Source organism: Saimiri boliviensis, chromosome 19 (assembly GCF_048565385.1).
Source record: "Saimiri boliviensis isolate mSaiBol1 chromosome 19, mSaiBol1.pri, whole genome shotgun sequence".
Lineage (NCBI taxonomy): Eukaryota > Metazoa > Chordata > Mammalia > Primates > Cebidae > Saimiri > Saimiri boliviensis.
The window spans coordinates 401,205-427,025 of record NC_133467.1 but is presented as its reverse complement, the minus strand read 5'-3'; the positions used below and the strand labels follow the sequence as shown (position 1 = coordinate 427,025).

Below are 25,821 nucleotides of genomic sequence, written 5' to 3'. Positions count from 1 at the left end.
CACTCCTAACCCCAAGTGGAACTGGGCTACAGGGCACAATACCCATAAGGATTTTAGATTAATTGTTCTCCAAAAAGCTGTTTTCCTGAAGCCCTGGAGTCCAGGAACAAGTCAAACAAGTGCGGGTTGTGAGGAGCAGGAAATCTGATTTCCCAGAAGAGGGAGCAGAACGTTCAAAGGCTCAGAGAAAGGGAGACCAAAGTGTGTGTAAGTTACTTCAAGTAGTTCAGCATAGGCTGGTGAGGTGGAGTAGGCAAAAGTTAGATAACTAAGGAACTTCTTTTACTCATGTATCCATTCATTCATTTAACAAATGACTATTGTTTGCCACTTTGTATCAGGCTCTGGGGATTCAGACAGTGATCCATGACGTCATGGAATATCCACTCTAGTATTCACGGAATCCACAAAAAACAAAGTAAAAGTAAAATTAGCAGAATACATAAAAGAGAAAGAGGCAATAGAGAAAAAATTAAAAGAAGAAAACTATTAAGGGAATCTCATCAGGTGATTACAATTTTAAATAGGAAGCTTAATATTATCTGAGGAAGCGTGGCTTATTTTATCTGAAGGAAGAGAATCCTGGACAAAAAGAAACACCCCATCAAGGACCTAAGTTGGGTGTGTCTGGTATGATCAAGGAACAGAAAGAGGTTATTGTGGCTGGAGCAGAATGGGTGTGGGATGAGTAGTGGGTGGTGAAGTGATAAGGCCACGGTAAGAGTCGTATCAAGATGTGACTTTTGTTTTACAGAAACAGTTTCTACATTAAGAATACATCAAAAGGAAACAAAGGCAGAAATAGCAGGAGTAACTAATTAGGAGGCTACTGCAGTACTCCAGGTATGAGAAGGTGGCTTGTACCACTGTGGTAGCATTGAGAAGTGATTGTGTGCCAGGTTTATCAGGACGGTAGAAATGATAGAATTTTCTAAGGGATTTGTATATGCTGCAGAAAAGTAAAGAATGGTTCCAAAGCCTTTGGGCCAAGCAGCTTTTCGGATGTATTGTTATCAGCTGAAATGTGGAAGGCTATGAGTAGAGCAGGGTCTGAAGGAAGGATCAAGTTTTCATTCACTGAGATGTGGAAGAGCACTAAAAAACCTAATTGGAACAAGGTAAGACTGAAATGTCTTGAATATCAAAGTAGAAAAGTTGAACATGCAGTTGCAATTTGGGGAAATGGGAACACACTGGTTTCCTGTGGTCACTGTGCTAAACAGAGGTAAAAAGCATAATAAGACTAGTCCTGACAGTCTCAAAGCAGAGTGGAAAATAAAAGAAAACCTCTATTTCTTTATATATAATGTGAGAATAATAAGATGAAGTATATACTTAAGAAACTAACACATGTAAGAAACTAGTCTACTGGCAGCAATAGCAGGATCTCCAAAACAAACGGTCTTTTCACAGATTAAAAATTCCATAAGGGTACTAAATGTTCCTATGCATTTTTATACCTTCACTAATAGCAATGTGACTGGGACATGCTAAGGACTCAATAAAGATATCATGACATATTCATAATTATATTTCATTAAATATATTATTTAATGAAGAATTATCACAGATTATTACATGATAAAACTTCACGTACTCATCTTTAACAATAAATAAAAACAGACATCTTTAAATAAATACAAACCTTAAACAAATACAGAATCATGTTTACTACCTGAACAAGCTGAGGGGTAACCAATTCATTTAAATGCATATTATGAGCTCACTTTCCATCTTATTTTGATCTTTTCATTTTTTAATTTTCTTAGGGCAGACTTTTACATGAAGAAATAATTGTATGGACATTAGTCATCAAATTTAAGTTTTTGGTTTTGAAAATTATTATAAATTCAGTAGGCTGGACAAGGGTACTGGATGATTATGAGATAAATATTATGCATGCAATTACACACCCAGTACCTCTCTCCACTGTTTCTAGCAAAGGGCGGAGCCTAAAAAGAAAAATCCACAAATGACTAGAAATACAATTTAATAAGAGCAACACAATTATGAGAACAAAATAAGTCAATAAACCAATGTCATTTAACTCAAATAAGATAAAGAACTGCACAGTTAAAACTGGGTCTTGAGATAGATATCCTTCCCAATATGATGGAGTGTTTCCACTGAAGGTTAATAACTACTTATTATTATGAAAATATAAAACTGCCATGCACTAGAGTAAATCTTTTGGGAGTATCTGAAAATCAAGAACAGAAAGGCATTCAGGTCTTTAAAGAGCCTGACCCATTTTTAAACAACTTCTTAATGCACTCTGGCAAGCAATAAAATTGCATGTCTTACGGTCCAATATTAGCATCAGACAAACAGAAAAGTAATAAAAGATACTTACAAACAACCTACAAGAATTTTATTTATGTAGTGCTTGTAAACCAGATAGATCAGTTTAATTAGTGACAAACACCTAAAACATCCTTAAAAATTAAGCTCTAAACAACGATCTTTAAATTTAAAATGTGAAACAATTCAAAATAATATTGTAGAAGGTCAGAAAAAGGTACCTTACCATTCATTTCCTTGTGAAGGGTTTTCTAGTAGTACTCGGATTATGTATAATAAGCAGCTTAGTAATTTGAGAGAAAAATTGAACAGGCGTATCCTTAGACCTTTAAACAAACAATAAAAGTTTGATTTTCATTTGAACTTAGTTCACCGAAGACTAAAAAGAATTGTCAAAAATATCAACTTTAAATACAGCACTTAAATTGTATTTAGAAGCTACACTACTATAACTGTCTAAACTCTCTGAAGTTCTTGATAGCTGAATTTTAATTACCTGAACATTGAAACAAAAAACGAGTTTGACAGAATACTTGAACTGCAAATGAGAGTGCATATTTTATATCAAGAGTAAATCTAGATTTGAACATTAAGAAGCCATGAAATTTATGTTCAATCAAGGTTGATTCGAGTATGCTTGTAAGTTTAGACATTTTATATATCCCTAAAATTTGGGATAAAGTTTAACTGGTTAGTAAATTTAGCTGTTTAAAAAACTCACGAGCCAAATTATAAAACTTGCAACTTCATGGAATCTTATAGATTTGATTACTAAAAACATAATTATATTTGTATGGTTCTATGTTATATATTTAATATTAACTCTATAATTATAATACATACCAAATACATAATTATATATCACTTATTCATTATATAATAATATACATTATCTAATTACATAAATATAGAGAACTCATAATAGCATACACTGGAAAACACACAATCAGTCTCTCCATCTCTCTCTCCCTCACATACACACACATACATTGAAAGTTCAATAAATTAAATTCTATCTTTAACTACATAAAATATCCATGAAATCCTAAACTTTTGTGGGAATTAAAACTGCCATGTATGTATATTTTAAACTGTGTAAGTCACAATTATTCAGCCTGTAATATTTAATGATGATAAAGAAGAATCTATTTAAGAATAAGCAAAATATGCATAAATTAATATGAGCATTATCTTTCCTGTAATTACCTTGTGATACCTGATTCATGCATTATGAATAAAATTTTTGATAAAGGCCTTCCTATAATTATTACTTAATAAAATCTAGAAATGAAATGTCACTTTTTTTGTCCTACTTCACTGTTGCAAGTGTACTTGTGGTAACATTTCTTACAAGTAAAAAGGTTAATGCTTATTAATTGTGAAATTTCTTCTAGGTTTTCCTATTAAAATGCTGAGTACATTTTATGGGTTTGCTTTCTTATAAAATCGTTTAAATTATTAATGAAATTGTGCTGGTTTTATAGAAATGGGCCACCTCAAATGACCGCTAAGTTGCAGCTGACTACAGGTGAAGTATTCAAACAATGCATCTACCTTTCCCGGCCTGGAAAGACAGGACTGTTAGTATTGAAGGCAGGGAAACCTATTTAGATGCTGTGAGCCCTTTCGGTAATATCTATTTATGAGGCTTCTTTAAATATTCCAAACAACCATCTTAGAAAAGCATTAGTTACTAACAGTCTTAACCTTGAGGCCAGCCTGTCACTAGGACTACCTGAGCAGTATGCCTTAAATACTGAAATATTCCTTATCAGTATTTGGATAACGTCCCACAAGTCAAGCTTCTCTCTTTGAGTCCTACCTACAGGGGCACAACTTAATTTTGACAAGAGGATTTGGAGGTCAAAATTCACAGAGCTTAACCTCTATACCAACTAATGCAGATCTCTCCATTTCTTGTTGACACTTTTAAGCAATAACCATGAAAAAAACTGCATATTGGCTTATAACATATATGGCATTATGGGAAGCAACAAGTGTCAATGGCACTTTAATCCTGAATGGGCTCAGGAGGGCAGTGACTATGCCAATTTTGTCTTCTGGAAGTTCCACTTTGTTACTCTTTTACATTTGTGTGATTTAAAAAATCACTGGGATGTTAAACTCTGGGATCTACCCTACACTTCCTGGCTCAAAATCTCCAGGCTAAGAAAGACAGGAATCTGTATATTTCAGTGCAACCTAGATGTTTCTTATTATTTGGAATAATTAGGAAATATTAAACGCTTCCTTCCCTAAATCAGACAATTATTTCCCATTGTGGTTTGTCGGAACTTTCTGAAAATATAATATTTAGAGTCAAAATGTAGGGACCCTCATTTAAATTATTTTCATCAGTGTCTCTACTAACCCACATAGTCCACTCAGAGACAACTTATTGACATGGAACTTGGAGAACTGATGATGTTCAAGAGGCATTAATATCATAACCGATCTGTCTACCTAAAAAGTATTTTGCATAAGATTACGCAGCTCAAATATTTTGAAGTAAATATATCTACAAACAAAGAGGGGAATGAAATAAATAACTTACTTGATCTCTGGTTTTTTATGAAAAATAATTTTAGCCTCTCTTTAAATGTGTTTTCATTCATATAGAATTCAACTTGTACCCTGCAAACAGAAAACAAAAACATCTAACTGTATGCAGTCATATATTTATTTTTATGAAGATCAACAAATATAAAATGGTCTGTAGTTCTCTAATTAACTTAAAGAATAATATATTTTTAAATGCATTATTTGATTTAATGCATTACATGTTTTAATGAATTACCTGTCGTGGAAGATGAGAATTGAGTAAAGTGCTGATTTAGAGAGAAGCAGTTACTTTCCACTTTTAAAGACACAGTCATTTCAAATATTATACACAGTCAATTCAGCTATTTGTATTAATGAATGTAATGAGTGGTACAGATTTTTCAAAACAACAATAAAGCAAACATCTTGACTACGTGTCTTTGAAATGGTTTTGAACCAGTGTTTTCCCCATTTTTCCCCGTTTTAAGAATCAACTGATGCTTGAAAAATTCTGTTTGGGCACCACTGCACCAATCTACTAAATTAGAACCTAAAAGAGCAGGGCCTAATAACCAATTCTTAAGCCCATGCACTATGCCTGCAGTCTATTTAGAACACCACACCCTGTAACACTTTACCTTCTTATTTATGGATCAACCAAGAAGTAGTAGTGCCAAATAGAGCTGTTAAAGTTATCACAGACAGATGATAAAGCAGCAACTCAATTACTAGACTGCACATGATATATTTAATCCACTATACAATAATATTAACTGTCGAAAATAATAGCATCAATTTAATAAACACTCTAAATTCTAGCAAACTGTTTCCCATGTGATAAGGCATAATATTTTCAAAATACTTAGTGAAAAGAGAAATCTTATTCAGTGCAACATAATTTCTAAATAGTACTCAATTTCCTTAATTGGTCTCAAATAAATGTATTATAAGTTAGAATTCCAAAAACAGCTAAGAAAGGACTTTAATGTTTACACAGAAACAAAGATTTAATTTTATTTTTCCTAATATGAAAATGTAATTTACATAAGCCAGAGAGGGATTCGGGGTCTTTTTTGTGTGTGTGGCGAGGGGGGGGGGGGGGGGGGACGGAGGCGCTTATTTGTTTTTTATTTTTTTTTTCAGGAGTATATACCTAGGAGAAAAAAAAAACTGACATTATAAAGCTGCTCAAGTATTCGAGAAATATTTCACTACTATATTATCTTATAACCTCTCTATTACCCTGCTTATTCAAGGAAACCCATAAATAGTTTAAAAGCAGTCTCTTGTGTCACAAAAGCAACCGGGTATTTTTCAAATTAATTACGAACCAAGTTATATGTGTTGTATCTTCTAAAAGACTTGAGTGTTCTTTTCTATTTTCTCTCTAAAGAATGTATTTCTGGGGCTGATCGCAGTGGCCCACGCCTGTAATCCCAGCACTTTGGGAGGCTGAGGCAGGTTGATCACAAAGTCAAGAGTTCAAGATCAGCCTGGCCAAGAAGGTGAAACCCTGTCTCTATTATAAATACAAAAAATTAGCCGGGCATGGTAGACTGCACCTGAAATCCCAGCTACTTGGGAGGCTGATGAGGAGAACTGCATCAACCCCGGAGATGGAGACTGCAGTGAGACAAGATCGTATCACTGCACTCCAGCCTGGGCAACCAAGTGAGACTCTGTCTCCAAAAAAAAAAAAAAGAGAGAATATATTTCTATTTTTATTTTCCATTTTTATTTCCCTGTTAATATATTCTCACTTAGTTTTTTCTTCACCTTATATATCAGATAAAATTGTTTAAAAGTAAACAAGATTCTCTTTACTTGATAACTTCTCCAGAAAGAAGCCACTAAAATGGCAATGATATCTTTCAGCAGAGCATTTCCACCTGCATGCCCATGTACATGCACACACATCTACAAATCTATATGCATAAAAATGCTGCAAAAGTTCATGCACACACTTATAGAAACAAAACTTCCTTGATGTCTTGGAAATCCATTACTGGACATGTTTCCCTTATTTATCAAATGAAAAGTCAGTTCATTTTAAATATAGTAACTGTAAATACCAAGAACAAGCTAAAATAATTAAAATTTGTTTATGGATACATAGCAAATTTGAGAGGACATATCGCTATCAAACAAATAATTCAGCAAAGGCCATGCAGATTTGCTTCCTAGAATTATCAAATTTCTAAGAATGAGTCCATTTTTCAGATAATATTGGTGCTCAGTACTGGGTATAGAAGAGAGGAGCATTTTTTCACTACAGTGAGATCATCTAAAGCCTTAACTAAAATAATGAGGAGTCTGGAAAGCATATCATGTGTAGAAAGGTAGAAGAAACTAGAAAGAATTCATAAATATGAAGTTAGGAGTCACAGTTGTCTTTAAATATTACAGTGACCAACATTATTAGAATTGAATGTCATATAATGTATTTCCCTAATAAATGAAACTAATAATAGATAAATATACAAATTATGAATGAGAATTACCCAACTTCGGGATGGTCATCAATGTGGAGAGCTCTCCAGTACCTATAAATGTGCTAAAGGCTGGACAACAGCTTGCAAGGAAAGACAATTTTGCATGCTGTGAAGTCTGTCATTTAAAAATTTCCTAATCCCAATCTAATTATAAAAGTACGTGAAGTAAAACTGTTAATCTTGTGATCTCTCTGAGTCAATATAATCATTGAGGAACACAGACTATATAAAAACATGAAATTATACAAATGTTTTATAAAGCCAAAGCCAAAAGCAAGCAAAGCACTTTTTGATAACATGACTTATTTTAGGCCCAGGAAAATGTTCTTTAGCCTTACTGGTTACAATACAGTAGAGCTTCCTTTGATAATCGATTTAATGGTGTTAGTGATAGCATATACTTTTGAGACCTTCCTCAGCACCAGTTTCCTGGCACCCAGATATTCAGTTCGGTTTAGTGTTTACCCTTCCCAATACTTGTCATGATTTTAATTGATTTTAAGTATTACCACACTGTTTCCTTTTTCAAGTTTAAACGTGGTTTCATCTCCTCCCTCCATTCCTTCCTCCATCTTTTCCTTCCTTTCATCCTGCCTCCCTCTCTTCCTTTTCTTCTGACCTCCCTACCTCCGTCTCTTTATGTGAATCTACTTACATCTAGTAGACTATGTTAGCGTAGTTTTCAGTGTGCTCTTACACTACCTCCGTCTACTCTTCATGTACTCTCTCTGGGCCTTCCCCAGAATCACAGAGTTTTGAATTACGGCAAATCTGCTCTTACCAGTTTTAAAGATGTCATCTTTGTCACATACTTATACAAATGCTAAAGGTAATTTTGTTACATTTATTCAAATACAATAATAATGGTTGTATCTGATTAAAAAAAAAGATACTGGAATTCTAATCATTATTAGGTGGTGTCTTCTACTGAAATACGTTCTCACTATTTAATAAAGTTATTTTTATGTTGATCAACAATGTTTTATTTGCGTAGATCTTATATATTCTTTGTGACACTGACTTATGGCTATTTTATAATTTTGGTTGCTTTTTAAAAATACTTTGTTCCAATCTTTAACTTTATGGTTTTGATATTGTAAATGGCTACCATGTTGAACTCTCTTACACGCAGTGATTTTTTTTCACATTTATTACTTGAGTTTGCTAGACAGACAATCACAGCATCTGGACATGTTCCCCAGTATGTCTACAGTAAGTCCTCACTTATGTCATCCACAGGGTGTTTGCGACTTTAAAATAAATGCTACAAGCCGGGCGCGGTGGCTCACGCTGGTCATCCCAGCACTTTGGGAGGCCGAGGCGGGTGGATCACGAGGTCGAGAGATCGAGACCATCCCGGTCAACATGGTGAAACCCCGTCTCTACTAAAAATACAAAAAAACTAGCTGGGCGTGGTGGCGCATGCCTGTAATCCCAGCTACTCAGGAGGCTGAGGCAGGAGAATTGCCTGAGCCCAGGAGGCGGAGGTTGCGGTGAGCCGAGACCGCGCCATTGCACTCCAGCCTGGGTAACAAGAGCGAAACTCCGTCTCAAAAAAAATAAATAAATAAATAAATAAAATAAAATAAAATAAAATAAATGCTACATAACAAAACCAGTTTTACCATAGGCTGATTGATGTGAACAAGAGTTAAGTTTCCACTGGCTACAAAAATGCCACCAAACTTCTAAATGAAGACCAAAACACTTCGGATAGTAAAGGTTGAAGGAACTATGAGTTATACAAACATTCAAGAAAGACTATTGAAAACAACCAAGGTTATTTACCCACTTGTTCCACTTCAGGGTGGCAGGTGGCCAGAGGCATCCTAGAAGCTCAAGGAGCCAGGCAGAACCCCACCCAGACAGGATGCCATCACATTCCAAGACACACTCAAACACCAAGAGTCATGCTAGGATCACTTAGACACACTAATTCACCCAACTTGCGTATCTTTGGCATATGGGAGGAAACTGCAGTAACTGAAGAAAACCCACACAGATGTGGATAGAATGTGCAAACTCCACACAGTCACCCCAATTAGGAATGGAATTTTGTTTCTCATCAATTTTATAACAAAACAATGTTGAATGAAATGGCATTATTTGAGGAACTACTGTATTTACACTTCATTGTTTTTGCCTTACTTCATTGACTAGCACTTTTGGGGGAAAAAAGTCAAATAATTGTGGTATTCCTTTCTTGTAAGAGGATGTTATTAATTACACTTGGCTTTTTGTATCCATTAAGTTCCACATCCATGTATTCAGCCAGCAGCGTACAGGAAATATTTGGGAAAAACAAAAAACAACATCTGTACTGAACATGTACAGATTTGTTTTTCTTGTCATTATTCCCAAGGCAATATACTATAACAACTATTTACACAACTTTGATATTTTATTACGTATTATAAGTCATCTAGAGATAAAGTATGTTGGAGGATGTGCATAGATTATTATGCAAATCTCATGCCATTTTATGTGAGGGACTTGAGCACTGTGGATTTTTGGTTTCCACAGAAGTCCTGAAACCAATCCCCAAGAATACTGAGGAATAATTGTATTTTGGTGATCTTGGGATTCCTTAGATATTTACACTTTACTGAAAATTATGTACGTAATGGATTGGTATTGATTGTTATTTTAAAAAATCTTACATTGAATTTATCAAGCTAATAAAGAAAAGCTGCTTTTCTTTTCACTTACTGATTTGATGAATTATTTCATCAATTTTTATATGATGCAACCATTTTTATCTATCCTGGAATAACATGTATTTGTGATGGTAAACAATTCAGGTAATTTACTGCTGGATTCATTATTTTAGACTTTTTCAGGAGTTTTTCTTCTACAGTCATAATGGTGTGATGTCTTTTTAAAATTATTCTAGTATCTTCTAATACAAATTTAATTCTTCTATGCTCTGAAATAATTCAGATACTGCAGAGATTTTTTTGTAACTATCATCAATTTTTCCTAATGATAAAAACTACCGTAATGTTGATTTTAACGTGGTACTTGTTTTTTTATTTTCCTTTCATTCTTTTGTTGTGGCACTCGAATTCAATGTAAAGCTCACCTGGAGTCTTATTAAAATGCAATTTCCCTGATTTACTCTTAAAATTCTTATTCAATAAATTTAAAGTAGCCCTCATCATTTCAACAACAAGAAAAATAATTCTGATCCAGGCTATCAACATACCATTCTTTCAGAAATACTATTTTGCTTTTTTCTAGCACTAAAGCTGTGAAACCTATTTAGGATGTCTAACTTTTGTGGATATTCGCTTTTAAATCTTATAGTAGATATAGATCATTATCAGAGGAAGGTTATTCCTCTGTGTCTGCTTGGTACTACTAAGTGCTATTTCCCTCCGCCTTCCTTCTGATTCTACAATATTGTTCATGGAATGCATATATAAGATTTTTATTATTGTATTCATCTCAAACAAGGGATTATCTGCCTAGACTCTCTGGTCTCAGCAGGCAGATTCAACGGATGCACAGAAGTCCTGTTCTCTATTTATCTGCTACTCGCTGTCCTTTGCAAAATATGTATCTGAATGGTGAGTTAATATTCATAGCTCCCGGTACATCTTCCATTTCTAAGAAATTTCACCTGGAATTATTTCTGTGCTTCTAGATTGTGGCATCCCGCTAATTCCATGTTTGGTGCTCTGACTTTGTTCAGTTAAGAGAAAGTATACTTCCAAGGTTCTCTCACTCTGTTTTCACTACTAACAAAAATAAAAATTATACCTTTCCAAATTACATCATTATAAGTTTATTCCTATTTTCTCTAAGGTCATTTTAATGGGATGAATTATGTCCCCCTAAAAGATAAGTCCTAGCTCTCATGACCTCAGAATTTGAACCTATCTGGAAATAAGGTCACTGCAGAAATAATTACTTAAAATAAGATGAGGGTATACTATAACAGGATGAGCCCTTAGTCAATTATGACAGGTATCTTTATAAGAAAAGGAAAACTTGCACTCAGACACAGATGCAGAAGGAAGATGGTCATATGAAGACAAAGGCAGACATTGGAGTTATGCTTCCAAAACTGAAGGGACACCTGGGACTACCAGAACCTGAAAAAAGCAAGGAAAGATTCTCTTTTACAGCCTTAGGAAGGAGCATAGCCCTGCCTATACCATTTTTTCAAATTTCTGGTCTCCGTTACTGTTAGTCAACAAACTTCTATTGTTTTCAGGCACCAAGTTAGTGGTGTTTCATTGTGGAAGTGCTAGGAAGCTAATACAGTCATTTTCTATAATGGTGACAATACCAGTTCTCAGTCATACCAAGTTCGTTCATTACACTGTAAACTCCATGAGGGCAAGGGCTGTGTTGAGTTTTGTCTATGTTTATATCATTAGCATCCCACATATTAGTTAGGACCTACTTGCCATTAAAGATTGAGAGATAAATTCCTGAATGAAGGTATAGTATGGTAGCCAATTTTTTCTTTGGTACAAACCATGAGGACTCTGAACCAATAGTATGGTGGGAGAGATAAAATCATCTTCCTCTGCTTCCTTGTAACATCTGAAGACAGAAGGGTGAGGTGAATCCTTGTGAACTCTTTCTTATTCCAATTTAATCTATCTTACAATTGCCCACAAATTCTTTAAATAGGTTATGAATTTAGATTTGCTTATTTATTTGTCCTTTTAGCTGTATACGATTTTAATAAATCACTAAAAAGTATACTATAATTAATTTATTTGATTTTTACTTGAGTAAGGTAGATATCAACTTTATAGAAAAAGAAACATTGGGCCAGGAAAGGTGGCTTGTGCCTGTAATCCCAGTACTTTGGGAGGCCGAGACAGGTGGATCACCTGCGGTCAGGAGTTCGAGAACAGCCTGGCTAAGATGGTGAAATCACATCTCTACTACAAATACAAAAATTAGTTGGGTGTGATGGCGCATGCCTGTAATCTCAGCTACTTGGGAGGCCAAGGCAAGAGAATCACTTGAACCTGGGAGGTAGTGGCTGCAGTGAAAAGAGATCGTGCCGCTGCACTCCAGCCTGGGTGATAAAGAGTGAGACTCTGACTCAAAAAAACAAAAAAAAAAAACCAAGAAAGAAAGAAAGAAACTTTGATTCAAATAATTTTAGTGACTGGCCCAAATTCTTACAGCTAGGATGGGGACAGAGTTGGAACATTGTTCTTTCTATTGTTTTTCTTGCTTCTTGCCTTCTAATCAAGTTGAGACTTTATTAGTAGGAGAATTCTAAAGCTTTAGTAAAACTTTATTTAAAAAAACATTGTAAATAATAGATCCACCCATAAATACTGGGCTATACCCATCAATACTGGGATATGTTTATTAAGGTCTGCCCTATGATTATTGACCTTAAACCTGATTCCTATCCATTTCCAAATACCATACTTAATTTCTGATAACCAGCAAATGAAGGCTTTCCAAACACGACAAAAACAAAAATAGACAAATAGGAATTAATTAAAACTCTTCTATATATCAAAAGAAACAAACAACAGAGTAAACATAAAATATACAGAATTCCAGAAAATATTTGTAAGCTATGCATTCAACAAAGAGCTAATATCCAGAATCTACAAGGAATTCAAATAACAAGAAAAAAATATACAAACTCTTTAAAAAGTGTGCAAAGGATACAAACACACATTTTTCAAAAGAAAGCATGCGAACATATGCAGCCACAAATATATGAAACCATGCTCAACAATGCTAATTGTCCAAGAAATGTAGATTGAAATCACAATGAGATGCCACCTTAGGCCAACAATAATGGTGATTATAAAAAGTCAGAAAAAAACAGATGTTGAAAGGCTTACAGAGAAAAGGGTGCACTTATATATTGCTGGCAGAAACATAAGTTAGCACAACCTCTGTGGAAAACAGTATGGAGATTTTGCAAAGAACTGAAAATCAAACTACCATTCAATCTAGCAATTCAACTTCTGGGTATATACCCAAAGGGAAACAAGTCATTCATTACATCAAAAAGATACAAGAATGTGTATGTTTACTGCAGCACTACTTAAAATAGCAAAGACATGGAATCAACATTAATTGTCCACTAATGGATGACTGCATAAAGAAAATGTGGGGTACATATATGGATACACACACAAACACACATACACACACAACGGAATATTACTTGGGTGTAAAAAAAAAAAGAAAAAGAATGAAATAATGTATTTTTCAGCAACAAGAATGGAACTGTAGGCCATTATTCTAAGTGAAATTGTCTAGGAACAGAAAGTCAAATACTGCATATCCTCACTTACAACTGGGAGCTAAATAATAAGTACACATGGACATACAGAATGAAAACCCAGAAACTGAAGACTTTAAAAGGTGGGACAGTGGGATGGAGGTAAGAGCTGACAAATTAACTAATGGGTACAATGTTCAGTATTCAGGTTACGGCTACACAAAAAGCCCAGACTTTACTACTACACAACATACCCATGCAAGAAAACCATACTTGTACCCCTAAATCTATAAAAATAAATAAAAACTTAAAAATAAAACCAAAGGCTTGTAAAAAATAAATATTCATTTTGAAAAGGTAGTTTTGGGCCAGGCACAGTGACTCAAACTTGAAATCCCAGCATTTTGGGAGGCTGAGGTGGGCGGATTGCCTGAGCTGAGACCAGCCTCGGCAGCATGGTGAAACCTCGTCTCCACTAAAATACAAAAAATTAGCCTGGCGTGGTAGCGTGTACCTGTAGTCCCAGACTCAGAGGAAGGCTGAGGCAGGAAAATCTCTTGAACGCAGAGGGTGGAGGTTGCAGTGAGCTGAGATTGTACCACTGCACTCCAGCCTGGGCAACAGAGCAAGACTCTCTCGCAAAAAAAATTTTAAAAAAGTAGTTATACCAGTTCATGCACAAGTTCTTCTAAAGAGTTTCTAGGTGGCTTCCAACCTATACTATATGTACACAGAGAAACTCAATTTAAATGTTTTGCAATTTTTTCCTAAGATCTTTCTCAACTTCTTTTTCCATCTAATTCTTTTAATAATTACTCCAGCCTTTTAGTCAGTAACACTTTTAATACTCAACACTTTTATTCAGTAACATCTTATAAGGAAGTAAAGATTAATTCTGATCATGGTAGCATTGTCTGCATTTTTAAAATAAAATTCAAAATAATGTCATTTTGGAAAGGGAATTCAGCTATACACATGCAGACACACATATAAATGCACATATATGCATGTGTTTATATATGTTACATATACATATATAATGTTGTGTAATTTACTGGTAATAAGGAAAGAAAATGGGATAAATAACAATTATCAATTTCTCTTATTAGAAATATTATTAGTAGCCCCTCAATTACTGCATGGACTTTCCTTATGAGCCCTTAGTAATCACAACTTGCAGGTAAATGGAAATAGTCTGGTGGTTTCCATCGTAGAACACATTATGAAATCAGCCAAGAGTACTTTTCTATTAAAATACTCTTTAATGCAAAAGAGAATTCTCCTTTCAGTTAGAAAAGTCACATCCTCATGTTCAATGTACATTTGCTGGGCCAACTCTCTGTACTTCCCCATTTTATTCAAATAATTAAATCCAAGCAACCCCAATTTGATTTAAATCTAAGCATGAGAAGCAAAAGATAAAGAAATCTACGATAATTATAAAGATATATTTTGCCATTCTGAAATTACAAAGAGATTCTGCCTCTCCATGCCCTCTGCCCAACTGTATGAGGTCAGCAGGCCTGAGCCAAGCCATTAAAAAGAGAACGAAAAGAAAGGAAAAGAAAAATTGCAAAGAATAAAAGGTTTATTCATTTTTATTCTATTAAGCGTGTAATAAAAGTCAAGACAAATATGCAGAATCTAGGCTTGTATTAAGTTATGTTCAACAAAAATTACGTATCCTTACCACTACCACTTCAGAAAAGAAACAAACAGCAGATGCTCCTGAATTATTTCCCCATTTTTCTTTTTACCCCACCTTCCACTCCTTCCCATTATGTTTATACACACAAAAGGCCCCAAAGATAATAATCATACCTACATAAGTACATATACCTAGATAAACAAACATAACGCATGTGTATGTTTACATACATTATACATATATAAAGCTGTTAGCCACAAAGTGATTTATAAGCTTATAATATGACTATAGGCACCCACAACCCCACCATAAACCTAATAGCTTGCCAGTCAAAACTTTCCAAAACTACCACACATAAACCCTCTTCTCCTTTTCTCTATACATAAAAGAGGAGTATAGAAAATACCCATATAATCTCTAACTCAGATGGGAATACCTCACTAGTCATTGTAAAACCTCATAGGAAAATATAAGGATGCTCTGACAGTCTAGGATTATGAGGAACAGCACAGTTCCCTCAAGTATTACAGCAAAGTCCAATATGGGGAGAAATATACATGTTTGTGGAGAAGAAAGCAATAGGTCTCAAAAAGTCTGGCTACGTTCAACAGATGTGAGTTGTTACATGAAACCAGAAATTACATGAACACACCAACATGCAGTAAAGGAAGCACTTTCTTTTTTTAACTTAATACTTCCCACCAATAACATATGATTTTAAATCAACCCTTCAAATCATCTCTTCCATTTTGTGCTTATTTCGAAGAAGTCACAATTCAGTAATGGGCACAGCTCACTGGAACACATATATGCCTTTAGGATTTCTCTTCATATGTAGTACTCCTGCTTAAGTAAAAGTAACATCTATGACTTTTAATAGGCAAACTGCATTCTATGAAACCGATTTAAAGACAATGTGACACAATTTGAAGGAAGAAGGAAAAAGTAAAAAACTGTAATTTCACATAATCAAAAATTATGACAATACCAATGGGTTTTCTAGGGAAACTGTATTTTCCACGAAATTTTTATCTTAACTTGTTTGTTCTATACTATAAGACATAAAAAAGATAAGCATGAGATCTGGATACGCATTTGGTTACGAGGTCTGAAAACTGTTATTGTATGTAAAATGCAGGTATTACTTCCATTTAAGAGGACTGTTACAGAAATTTTAAAAACATAGCATATATGTGAAACATACAATAACAGAGCATTGACAACTCATAACTTTTTATACTGTGTTGATAATACAAAATACTCCTAAATAAAATGTATAACTGGAAAAACAAAAATGTGGATCATCTATTTCAATTTGCTGTGGTTGGTTATAATAATTTACCTGGGAAAAATAAGCATATAATACAATAACTTCATTGTCGGCCGGGCGCAGTGGCTCAAGCCTGTAATCCCAGCACTTTGGGAGGCCGAGGCGGTTGGATCACAAGGTCGAGAGATCGAGACCATCCTGGTCAACATGGTGAAACCCCGTCTCTACTAAAAATACAAAAAATTAGCTGGGCATGGTGGCGCGTGCCTGTAATCCCAGCTACTCGGGAGGCTGAGGCAGGAGAATTGCCTGAGCCCAGGAGGCGGAGGTTGCGGTGAGCCGACATCGCGCCATTGCACTCCAGCCTGGGTAACAAGAGCGAAACTCTGCCTCAAAAAAAACAATAACTTCATTGTTTAGAAAATGTGCATACAGATCAATTTATTGGAGGCAACAAATAATCTGTAATCTGTTCACCTGGGCAAACAGATCACTTATCAAACAGTAGCTTACTCATTAAGAGTTGCTTTGAAGCCCTCAGTTTGTCAACAATTTTTACCATCTAAATCATTTTTCCAACTTGAAAGATTCCCCTTATACCACAAGAGCAACGATCCCAAAGCCTGATGAGTATCTCACTTATAACATCACTCTCCTGAAATACTGTTAAAGCTTACTCACTAAGTGAAGATAGTTTGAATACACATAATTTAATTCATTAACAGGTTTTCTAGTGACATTTCATTATTTGTTGTTTACAGTATAAAGGGAGTTTTCCCACACTTGGTCTTCCACAACATACTTATTTTTAGTAAAAAGTAGATGAGGTCTATGTCATCTCTTTCTTTTATTATTATTATACTTCAAGTTCTGGGGTACATGTGCAGAACATGCAGGTTTGTTACACAGGTATACACCTGCCATGCACCCATCAACCTGTCATCTACATTAGCTATTTCTCCTAATGCTAACCCTCCCCTAGGCCACCAGACCCTCGCAGGCCCCAGTGTGTGATGTTCTCTTCCCTGAATCTATGTCTTCTCACTGTTCAACTTCTACTTAATGAGAGAGAACACAATGTGTTTGGTTTTCTGTTCTTGTGTTACTTTGCTGAGAATGATGGTTTCCAGCTTCATCTATGTCCCTGCAATGGACATGAACTCATCATTTTTTATGGCTGCACAGTATTCCACGGTGTATACGTGACACATTTTCTTTATTCAGTCTATCATTGATGGGCATTTGGGTTGGTTCCAAGTCTTTGCTATTGTAAACAATGCTGCAATAAACATATGTGTGCATGTGTCTTTATAGTAGAATGATTTATAATCCTTTTGGGTATATACCCAGTAATGGGATTACTAGGTCAAATGGTATTTCTAGTTCTAGATCCTCGAGAAATCACTACACTGTCTTCCACAATGGTTGAACTAATTTATGCTCCCACCAACAGTGTAAAAACTGTTCCTATTTCTCCACATCCTCTCCAGCATCTGTTGTTTCCTGACTTTATATTGATCACCCTTCTAACTGGAGTGAGATGGTGTCTCACTGTGGTTTTGATTTGTATTTCTCTAATGACCAGTGGTGATAAGTTTTTTTCATGTGTTTGTCGGCTGCATAAATGCCTTTTTTTCAAAAGTGTCTGTTCAATGACTGCCTGTCATTTCTATATAATAATACTCGCCATTTAATCACAAATCCCCTACTAATGGATCCTTAAGTTTTGTTTGCTCTTATAAGTAATTATTTAAAAATCTGTATTTTATAAAAAATAAATGAGTAAATAAATTCATTTTCTATAATCTTATTAGATAATGTAAAATCTAAATGTTATTTTAAATATATACATACATCAAAGAATACAGCAGTAATCTAAAAATCTGGTTATCATATTCTCATAATTTTAAATAAGCCTCTTTGATGAAACCATCTCATTACATTTTCCCTAAACTATATGAGAAATAGATAATGATATACTTAAAATTTCAACATGCTCTACTAGAGAAAAATTCACTCAGTTCTATTAGAAAAATTATTCAGAACTTGAAAATAGGCTACGCAATTACTACATTTCCTTTCGGTGCAATGCTGGATGTGGCTTTCTATTTTCTGTGGTATTTTACAACTGTGAAGAAGACATTAATGTATAGCGTTTTGTCTAATAGGTATCCAAATAATTTCTGCATAATTAAAAAAGATAATTTCAAAGGTTATGGTTTACGGTCCTGTAGAACTAGGGGTGGCGTGGGGTGGTGACCGTATTTGTGTAAGTGCAGGTAGAGGGGTAACTCAGCAATCTTATTCCATCATTGCCTAAAATTACGTAGCTTAACAAAAGCTCCTGGACCAGTTTTAATGTATTACTGTTTCCCTCACTAATTAATGAAGTGTATAAAATTTCTGACATATTTTCACCTTGTATTTATATAAAGGATATGTTTTTAACCTTTTGAAAATTATGCTATAACAGCCCCTCCTCAAATTAATAAGAATTTCTTACTAAAGATCAATGTAATATAAGTTGATGTAATCGCTTTGGAAAACAAAGGCTATTTATAATATTACAAAATAATCTATAGATTCCACAAGCTTCCAATCAAAACTACATGGACTATTTTGTGGAGCTCGATAATTCGATTCTGTGATGAGTAAAAGACCAAACTAGACAGGACGTTTGAAAAGAAGAATAAAGAGTAGAGGTTTTCTCTACTTGATATTAAGGCTTATTAGGATGGTGCAGCAATTAAGGCATTATGGAAGTGGTACAGAGAAGGATAAGTTGAGCATAAAATTTAAAAAAGAGTGAATAAATTGAATCATGCATTAATAAGTATTAATACATAACAGAGGTGGTATGGCTGAACAGCACTAAAAAAGAACTATTAAATAAATGAATCCTTTTAAAAGGTTCTCTAAGTAGCAAAAAATAATAGTAAAGAAATAAAAAATAAATTGGATATTTATTTCACATTATAGAGATTAAATCACCTGCTGAAATGTCAAAAAAATTTAATCCTTTTTGAAAAAATGATAGTTAATATTTTTGTCTTTTGAATAGTGAAGTTGTACTTTAGAAACAGAACAAAAACATAAAATATGTATTAAAATTTCTGCCCAGGAAGATAAGCGCATAAACCAATAAATAACTTCACTAATGGGCTCAGAAAATTCTCTAAGCTCAAATTTATGAAAGACATTAATTATCTGAAATCTTAAAGTGAAATAAGTTCACTACTGGGAGAAGATATTTGAATAAAATATTTAAAAGATTTAAAATTAAGAATACATAAAGAATTTTAGGAAATAATTAAGAACAAATGTGTAACCAAAAAGATGTCAACTCACATTTCACAGAAGAGGAACTATATTGGCTAATAAACTTAGGATGAAATGTTAAATCTCATTAGTACTCAGGAAATATACATAAGATTATAGCGAGGTAACATTTTATATCCACTTAATTGGAAAAATCAAAAAGTATAAAAAAGCCAAATGTTGCAGATATGTGAATCAAAGGTTTTCTTATTATTGGTGGAGTCAGTTGGTCCAATCATTTTTATAGACAATTTGGCACTGTCCAGTTAAGTATTTATGCATTCACAACCCAACAATTCCATGCCTAGATAAATGCATTACAGAAACTTAAACACATGCCCTGGGATGCATGTACAAGAAGGCTCAAAGGGCCGGGCATGGTGGTTCAAGCCTGTAATCCCAGCACTTTGGGAAACCAAGGTGGCAGATCACATGAGGTCAGAAGTTCGAGACCAGCATGGCCAACATGGTAAAACCCCTTCTCTACTAAAAATACAAAAATTAGCCAGGCATGGTGGCAGGTGCCTATAATCCCAGCTACTGGGGAGGCTGAGGCAGGAGAATTACTTGAACCGGGGAAGTGGAAGTTGCAGTGAGCTGAGATGGCATCACTGCACTCCAGCCTAGGTAAAAAAGAGCAAAACTCCGTCTTAAAAAAAAAAAAAAAAAGAAGGTTCTAAGAAGCACTGTTTACATGTATGAGGGCAAAGTTGAATACAAAATAGAGAAAGCTTAAATATTCACTGACAGGGATAACTTGTGGAATATTTATACAATGGAAAATTACAGTAAAAGTAATCTATGGTTACATGCAAAAATATGAATAAATCTTAGTTACATAATATTGAATAAAAGATGCAAGTTTATTTATTTTTTTTTTATTCCAAAAGATGCAAGTTTAAGACTATAGGTAACGTATTCACTTTCATAAAGTTCACAAAATTTTAAAACTTAATAACTTATTTACAGATGCATACACATGTGTTAAGCTGTCCTTTTTAAAGCAAAATAATGAAAAGCCAAAATCAGGATAGAAATTATGCCTGTGAGGAAGGCCAGAGAAGACAGTTACAGGAATCTGGAGGTAGACTTCAGTTATGTATAAGATATTGGTACTTTGGGTGTCATAGGTGTCTGTATATTTTTAATAATTAATTAGTTAATGAAGTAGTAAATGAATGACATAAATTAAAGTCTATCCATAGGACAATGAGGAGAGTGTGCCACAAACTAAGACTTGCAACTAAACTAATTCTGAGTTGCTGGGGATTAAACGCAATTGTACATGTATTGATGAAGAACAAGCAGAACGCCGTAAGTACTATCTGAGAAGAAACGTCCATGCTCTACCAATAAGTAAACTGATCAAATATTTAGCCCCGGAAATTGATAGGGAACCATACAGAATATGATTGGTAAGGTTGGATGAGAAGAAGACACATGGAAGATATTTTTTATTTAAGAAATAGCAAGTACAAAGAGAAAAACATGTAAATATATATATGTGTACATATATATATTTATATACATATATATATATATATATATTTCACTCAGGGAAGTAAAAGGAATTGAAATAACTAGAACAAATGCAGCAGATCAGATAAATGCAAGATACGAATGTAGTAAGCTAAAAAGAAGTCCATGTAAATTAAAAGAACTTGAATAGACACCAAGAAATATATTAATAAATGGTGAAAATAACTTATCAAGAAGAACTATTTACTAGTAACTCCTGGGCACTATGCAGAGCACACAGTCACAATGCTTTGTGTAATTTCCACCTCCATTTTATAGATTAGGGGACTGAGGCCCCTAAATTTGCGTAAAATTTATTTATACAAGAAATAATGGCTAACAGTTAAGTTTCAACTAACTTAGTACGTAAATGTTATTTCCTAAGATTTTATCATGTTTTAAGTTTATCATATAAGTGGATGTGAAAGACATGGAAATGAGACACCCAGATTCTCCTTCATCAATAACAGCTATTCTCCAGTGGCCACCTGCTTCAATGCCTGCCTTAGCTGCAAAAAGCCACCTTCCGTAAGGTCACACCTATCCCAGGACAGCCTACAACATAAAGTTTGTATCAGTGTCCACTTCCAGAGAATCCAACCAGAGACATTAGTAATTCGCTTTTTTTAGATGCCTATTAATGTCATAGTAACTATACTTGATCAAAAAGCAAGCAAATGATTATGGTTAAACTGGCAAATACAAGAGGAAATTGCTTTATAAAGAAAGTCTTAAAAGTAACTCAGGATTCTGCGTCCGGTAGGCCAATATCCCATGAAACTCTCATCGCCACCTCACTCCCCCGCACCCCACCCCCGCCGAAGAAAGCATCTAAAAAAGTTGAATAAATTATTACACACACACACACACACACACACACACACACATTTTTTTTTTTTTTTTTGGAGACGGTGTCTTGCTCTGTCACCAGGCTGGAGGGAGTGGTGCAATCTCCACTCATTGCAACCTCTACCTTCCGAGTTCAAGTGATTCTCCTGCCTCAGCCTCCCAAATAGCTGGGACTAAAGGCATGTGCCACCACGCTCAGTTAATTTCTGTATTTTTAGGAGAGCCAGGGTTTCATCATGTTGGCCAGGATGGTCTCAATCTCTCGACCAGATGATCCATCGACCTCAGCCTCCCAAAGTGCTGGGATTACAGGCATGAGCCACCGCGCCCAGCTCACACACACACTTTTTTAAAATATGCATGGCTTAGCCAAAAAAGCAAGGGAAGTCCTTAGAAGTCAGAAAAGAAAATAAGAATCCAGAGAAATAAGATATCACTGAAGCTACTGTTCACCCTGGTGCTATCTGCCAATTTTTTACTGATAATGAATTTCTGTTTTGACAGGCCAGAAACGTTTCAAAGAAATACTCTACAAAAAGTTCCACAGAAATTCCCCACAGCAATCTCCCACAAACACCAGAGTCCCTAAAGGCAACATCATCAGTGTACGAACTAAGAAAGATCTTTCTTACATCAGAAAAAGATGCTACAGGCACTTAGCTGTCTTGCCATAGTTTGAAGCAGTATGGAAAGCGAGACAGAGAGACATAATGACTTTTGATTAGTTTGCTAGGGCTGCTGTAACAACATAAAGTCCTGAGTGGCTTAAAGACAAACGTATTTTCTCATTGTTCTGGATGTCAGAAGCCCAAGATCAAGGTGCCAGTAGGGCTGACTTTTCTTGAGGCCCCTCTCCTTGCTTTGCAGACGACTGCTTACTCACTGTGACCTCACATCATCTTTGCTCTGTGCATGCAGGTCCCTGGCATCCCTCCATGTGTTCAAAATTACTCTTTTTACAGGAACACAAGTCAGACTGGAATAAGGCCCACACTAACAACCTCGTTTTAACATAATCACCTCTTTTAAGACCATTTCTAAACACATTCTGAGGTGCCAGGGATCAGTGCTTCAACATATAAATGTCAGTGGGTGAGGAGAGACACAATTCAGGCCATAACACTTGTTACCAATAGGTCTGAAATCACTGACCCTAATTTCTCATCTCCTATTCTTTCTTTAACCTATTCTACCTCTCCACAATATCAACAATTTTTCAAGGTCACCAGTGACCTCTACACATAGCGAAATGAAGATATGGGTTATCAATGCTGATAGATTCTTATTCTATCAGCATAAGGCACAGCTGGTCATTTCATCATACTTGAAACACCTTCTTCACTTGACTTTCAGGACACTCCATTTTCTTGGTTTTCTTCCTACCTTCCAGGGTACTCCTTCTGAGTAAACTCAGCTAACTCTTTCTTCTCTATGCTTAAAATAGTCCTCTTTTTAAGCTATACTCAAAATGTAATGCAAGTAGATGTCCAGGATTGCCAAATTTATATTTCCAGTTCAGTCCTCTTCCAAATTCATATATTCATTCAACTGTCTACTCGATATTTCTACTTGTATTTCTAGTGGACATCTCCAACCTAGCATATCCAAACTTAAATTCCTTGTTTCCTTCCCTGGAACCTCCTTTCCATCTTAGCTGATGCCAAATCTATTCTTCTCATGGTTCAGCCAAAATCATGTTGTTATACCTGATCCTCTTTTTACTTGGGTGCATATTAATATTATTCTTTAAAGTTCTCCAAATAGTAAAACTGTTTTAGCAGCATAGGAAAAAAAGAAAAAATGCCTGCAATGAACATGTTCAGTTGACACTAGCAATAGTGACCTAAGATTTAAACTTGACCTCAGATTAAAATCTATTTTCAACCAAGACACAGTGAAACAAATAAAAATACAAATTTAAGTGAAAAATGGAAATATTGAACCCAAACTGAACTCCATCCATTTATCAATTTACAAAAATAGCAACAAAGTATTTCACATAATTGAAAGTACTGTGATGTGCAAAGACTTCTATTCTAAGGCATGACCTTTTATTGAATATTACTGCAAAAACTGCTAGAATGGATCCCTAGGGGAGTGATGTATAGTGACACAGAAGGAAGTACTGGAAGGGAAATAACCACCCACTGTCATTTTCCCGTCACCTTATTGTATCTGAAGAAAGAGGAACTCTGATCTACCTGCTAATTGCCCCATGCCTATCATTTCTTATCGCAATTAATTCTAATTATGACATCCAGGATTCCATAAAAATTTGGCATTAGTTTTAAGTCACAATAGTTTGTCATCACATAGCTTCTTAAAGCTTGATTAAACCTCAAGCTCCACTGATGAGATACTTACCAGTTTTTGCTTATAATTGTATGCCCAGCACCTAAATCATAGTGGATGCTCACTAATATATACTGAATTAAAAGTTACTCTGCAGTAGTTACTTCTAACAACCTGTTAGCATCCAAAGTTGACAACTATCAGCATGCAGAGGCTGGCAATCTGTGAATTCTGCCATCTGGCATCTCTGCTGAGAAACAGAAACTCCCAAATAACCTTGTTCCAAAAAGGAACACATTTGTTAATTTAAAAATGCATACTTCTGATTTGCTAGAGATAATATGAATAATCGAGCATACTATGATATCTCTATTTCCTCAACCAGACTTACTTAATGTACAAGTTTTCAACAAGAAAATTCACCTGGGCTTTGAAGGAAAAAATGAACAACTTCTGTATTAAAAAAGCCTTGCCTTCCAGCCTTCGCCTTTTTCCTTCAGCTCTCACTTTCAATGCTACCTGAACCTTCTTCCAAAGTGACACAAATGTGTTCTAGTTCAGTGCCCTCTACTCTTTGCACAATAGTAATTATTGTAATATATTGAAACCGTTTTTTAATGACCTGTATCCTCCAAATGGACCTAAGAGACCGAGTAACTGGTTCTATACAGAACACAGAAGGATAAAAAGAGGAAATAAAAGTAAATTTTAAAAATATTTCTGTATTTTGTATAGTTCCATGTTGAAGGTATGTACTCTCTTTGAGCAAATAGAAGCCTCTAACCTTAGTGCTCTGTAAGAATAATGAGCAAAAATAGTCTGAAATAGACAGGAAGCTACCAGATGGAATGCATCATTAATAACATCTAACTATAAGCCTCATCAAGAGTTGATGTGAGGGCATGCTTCTTGCTATGTGTCGCTCCAAAGCTGTCCGTCCAAATTCCTGCCCTCACAATTTTAGATCTAAAATTGTGAGGGCAGGAATTATTTCTATTTTGTTTATTTTGCTCATGTTTTCAGAACCCAACACAGGGCCAGATCCACATATTAAGTACTCCGTACATTTGCTGGGTGTTAGATGAATTTTGCTACATAAAAGTTTGCTGTTTCCTCTTGTTCTTATTTACATTAAAAATCATGTTGACAATTATAAATATTTTCTGACCATTTTTTCCAACTTGCAGTCATCCCATCTTTTTACGTACTAATATTGGGGTTTATTTGCAATCTCCACCCAGAAATCTTCTTCAGCCTCCCCTCAGCAGTCCACCAAATGAATCAGTAGTAGTATCACTATGTTCTTCTGTGTGGGAAAAACATCACTGAAAAAAAATATTTTTCTTACTGATACTTTCAGAATAGCTAATGT

General features: G+C 34.9%; 1 protein-coding gene across 8 annotated transcripts in view; it reads right to left on the bottom strand.

Annotated features, from left to right (window-relative positions):
- The window catches only part of KCNT2 (potassium sodium-activated channel subfamily T member 2), a 436,518-nt gene that overhangs the window by 257,949 nt on the left and 152,748 nt on the right, over positions 1-25,821 (bottom strand). For all 8 annotated transcript variants that reach the window (XM_074389701.1, XM_074389699.1, XM_074389705.1 and 5 more), the window contains exons 2-3: positions 4,856-4,935; positions 2,528-2,627 (exon numbers count right to left, since the gene is read on the bottom strand). In XM_074389701.1, coding sequence (XP_074245802.1) covers positions 2,528-2,627; positions 4,856-4,935 — 180 coding nt within the window. The remainder of the gene's footprint in view (positions 1-2,527; positions 2,628-4,855; positions 4,936-25,821) is intronic.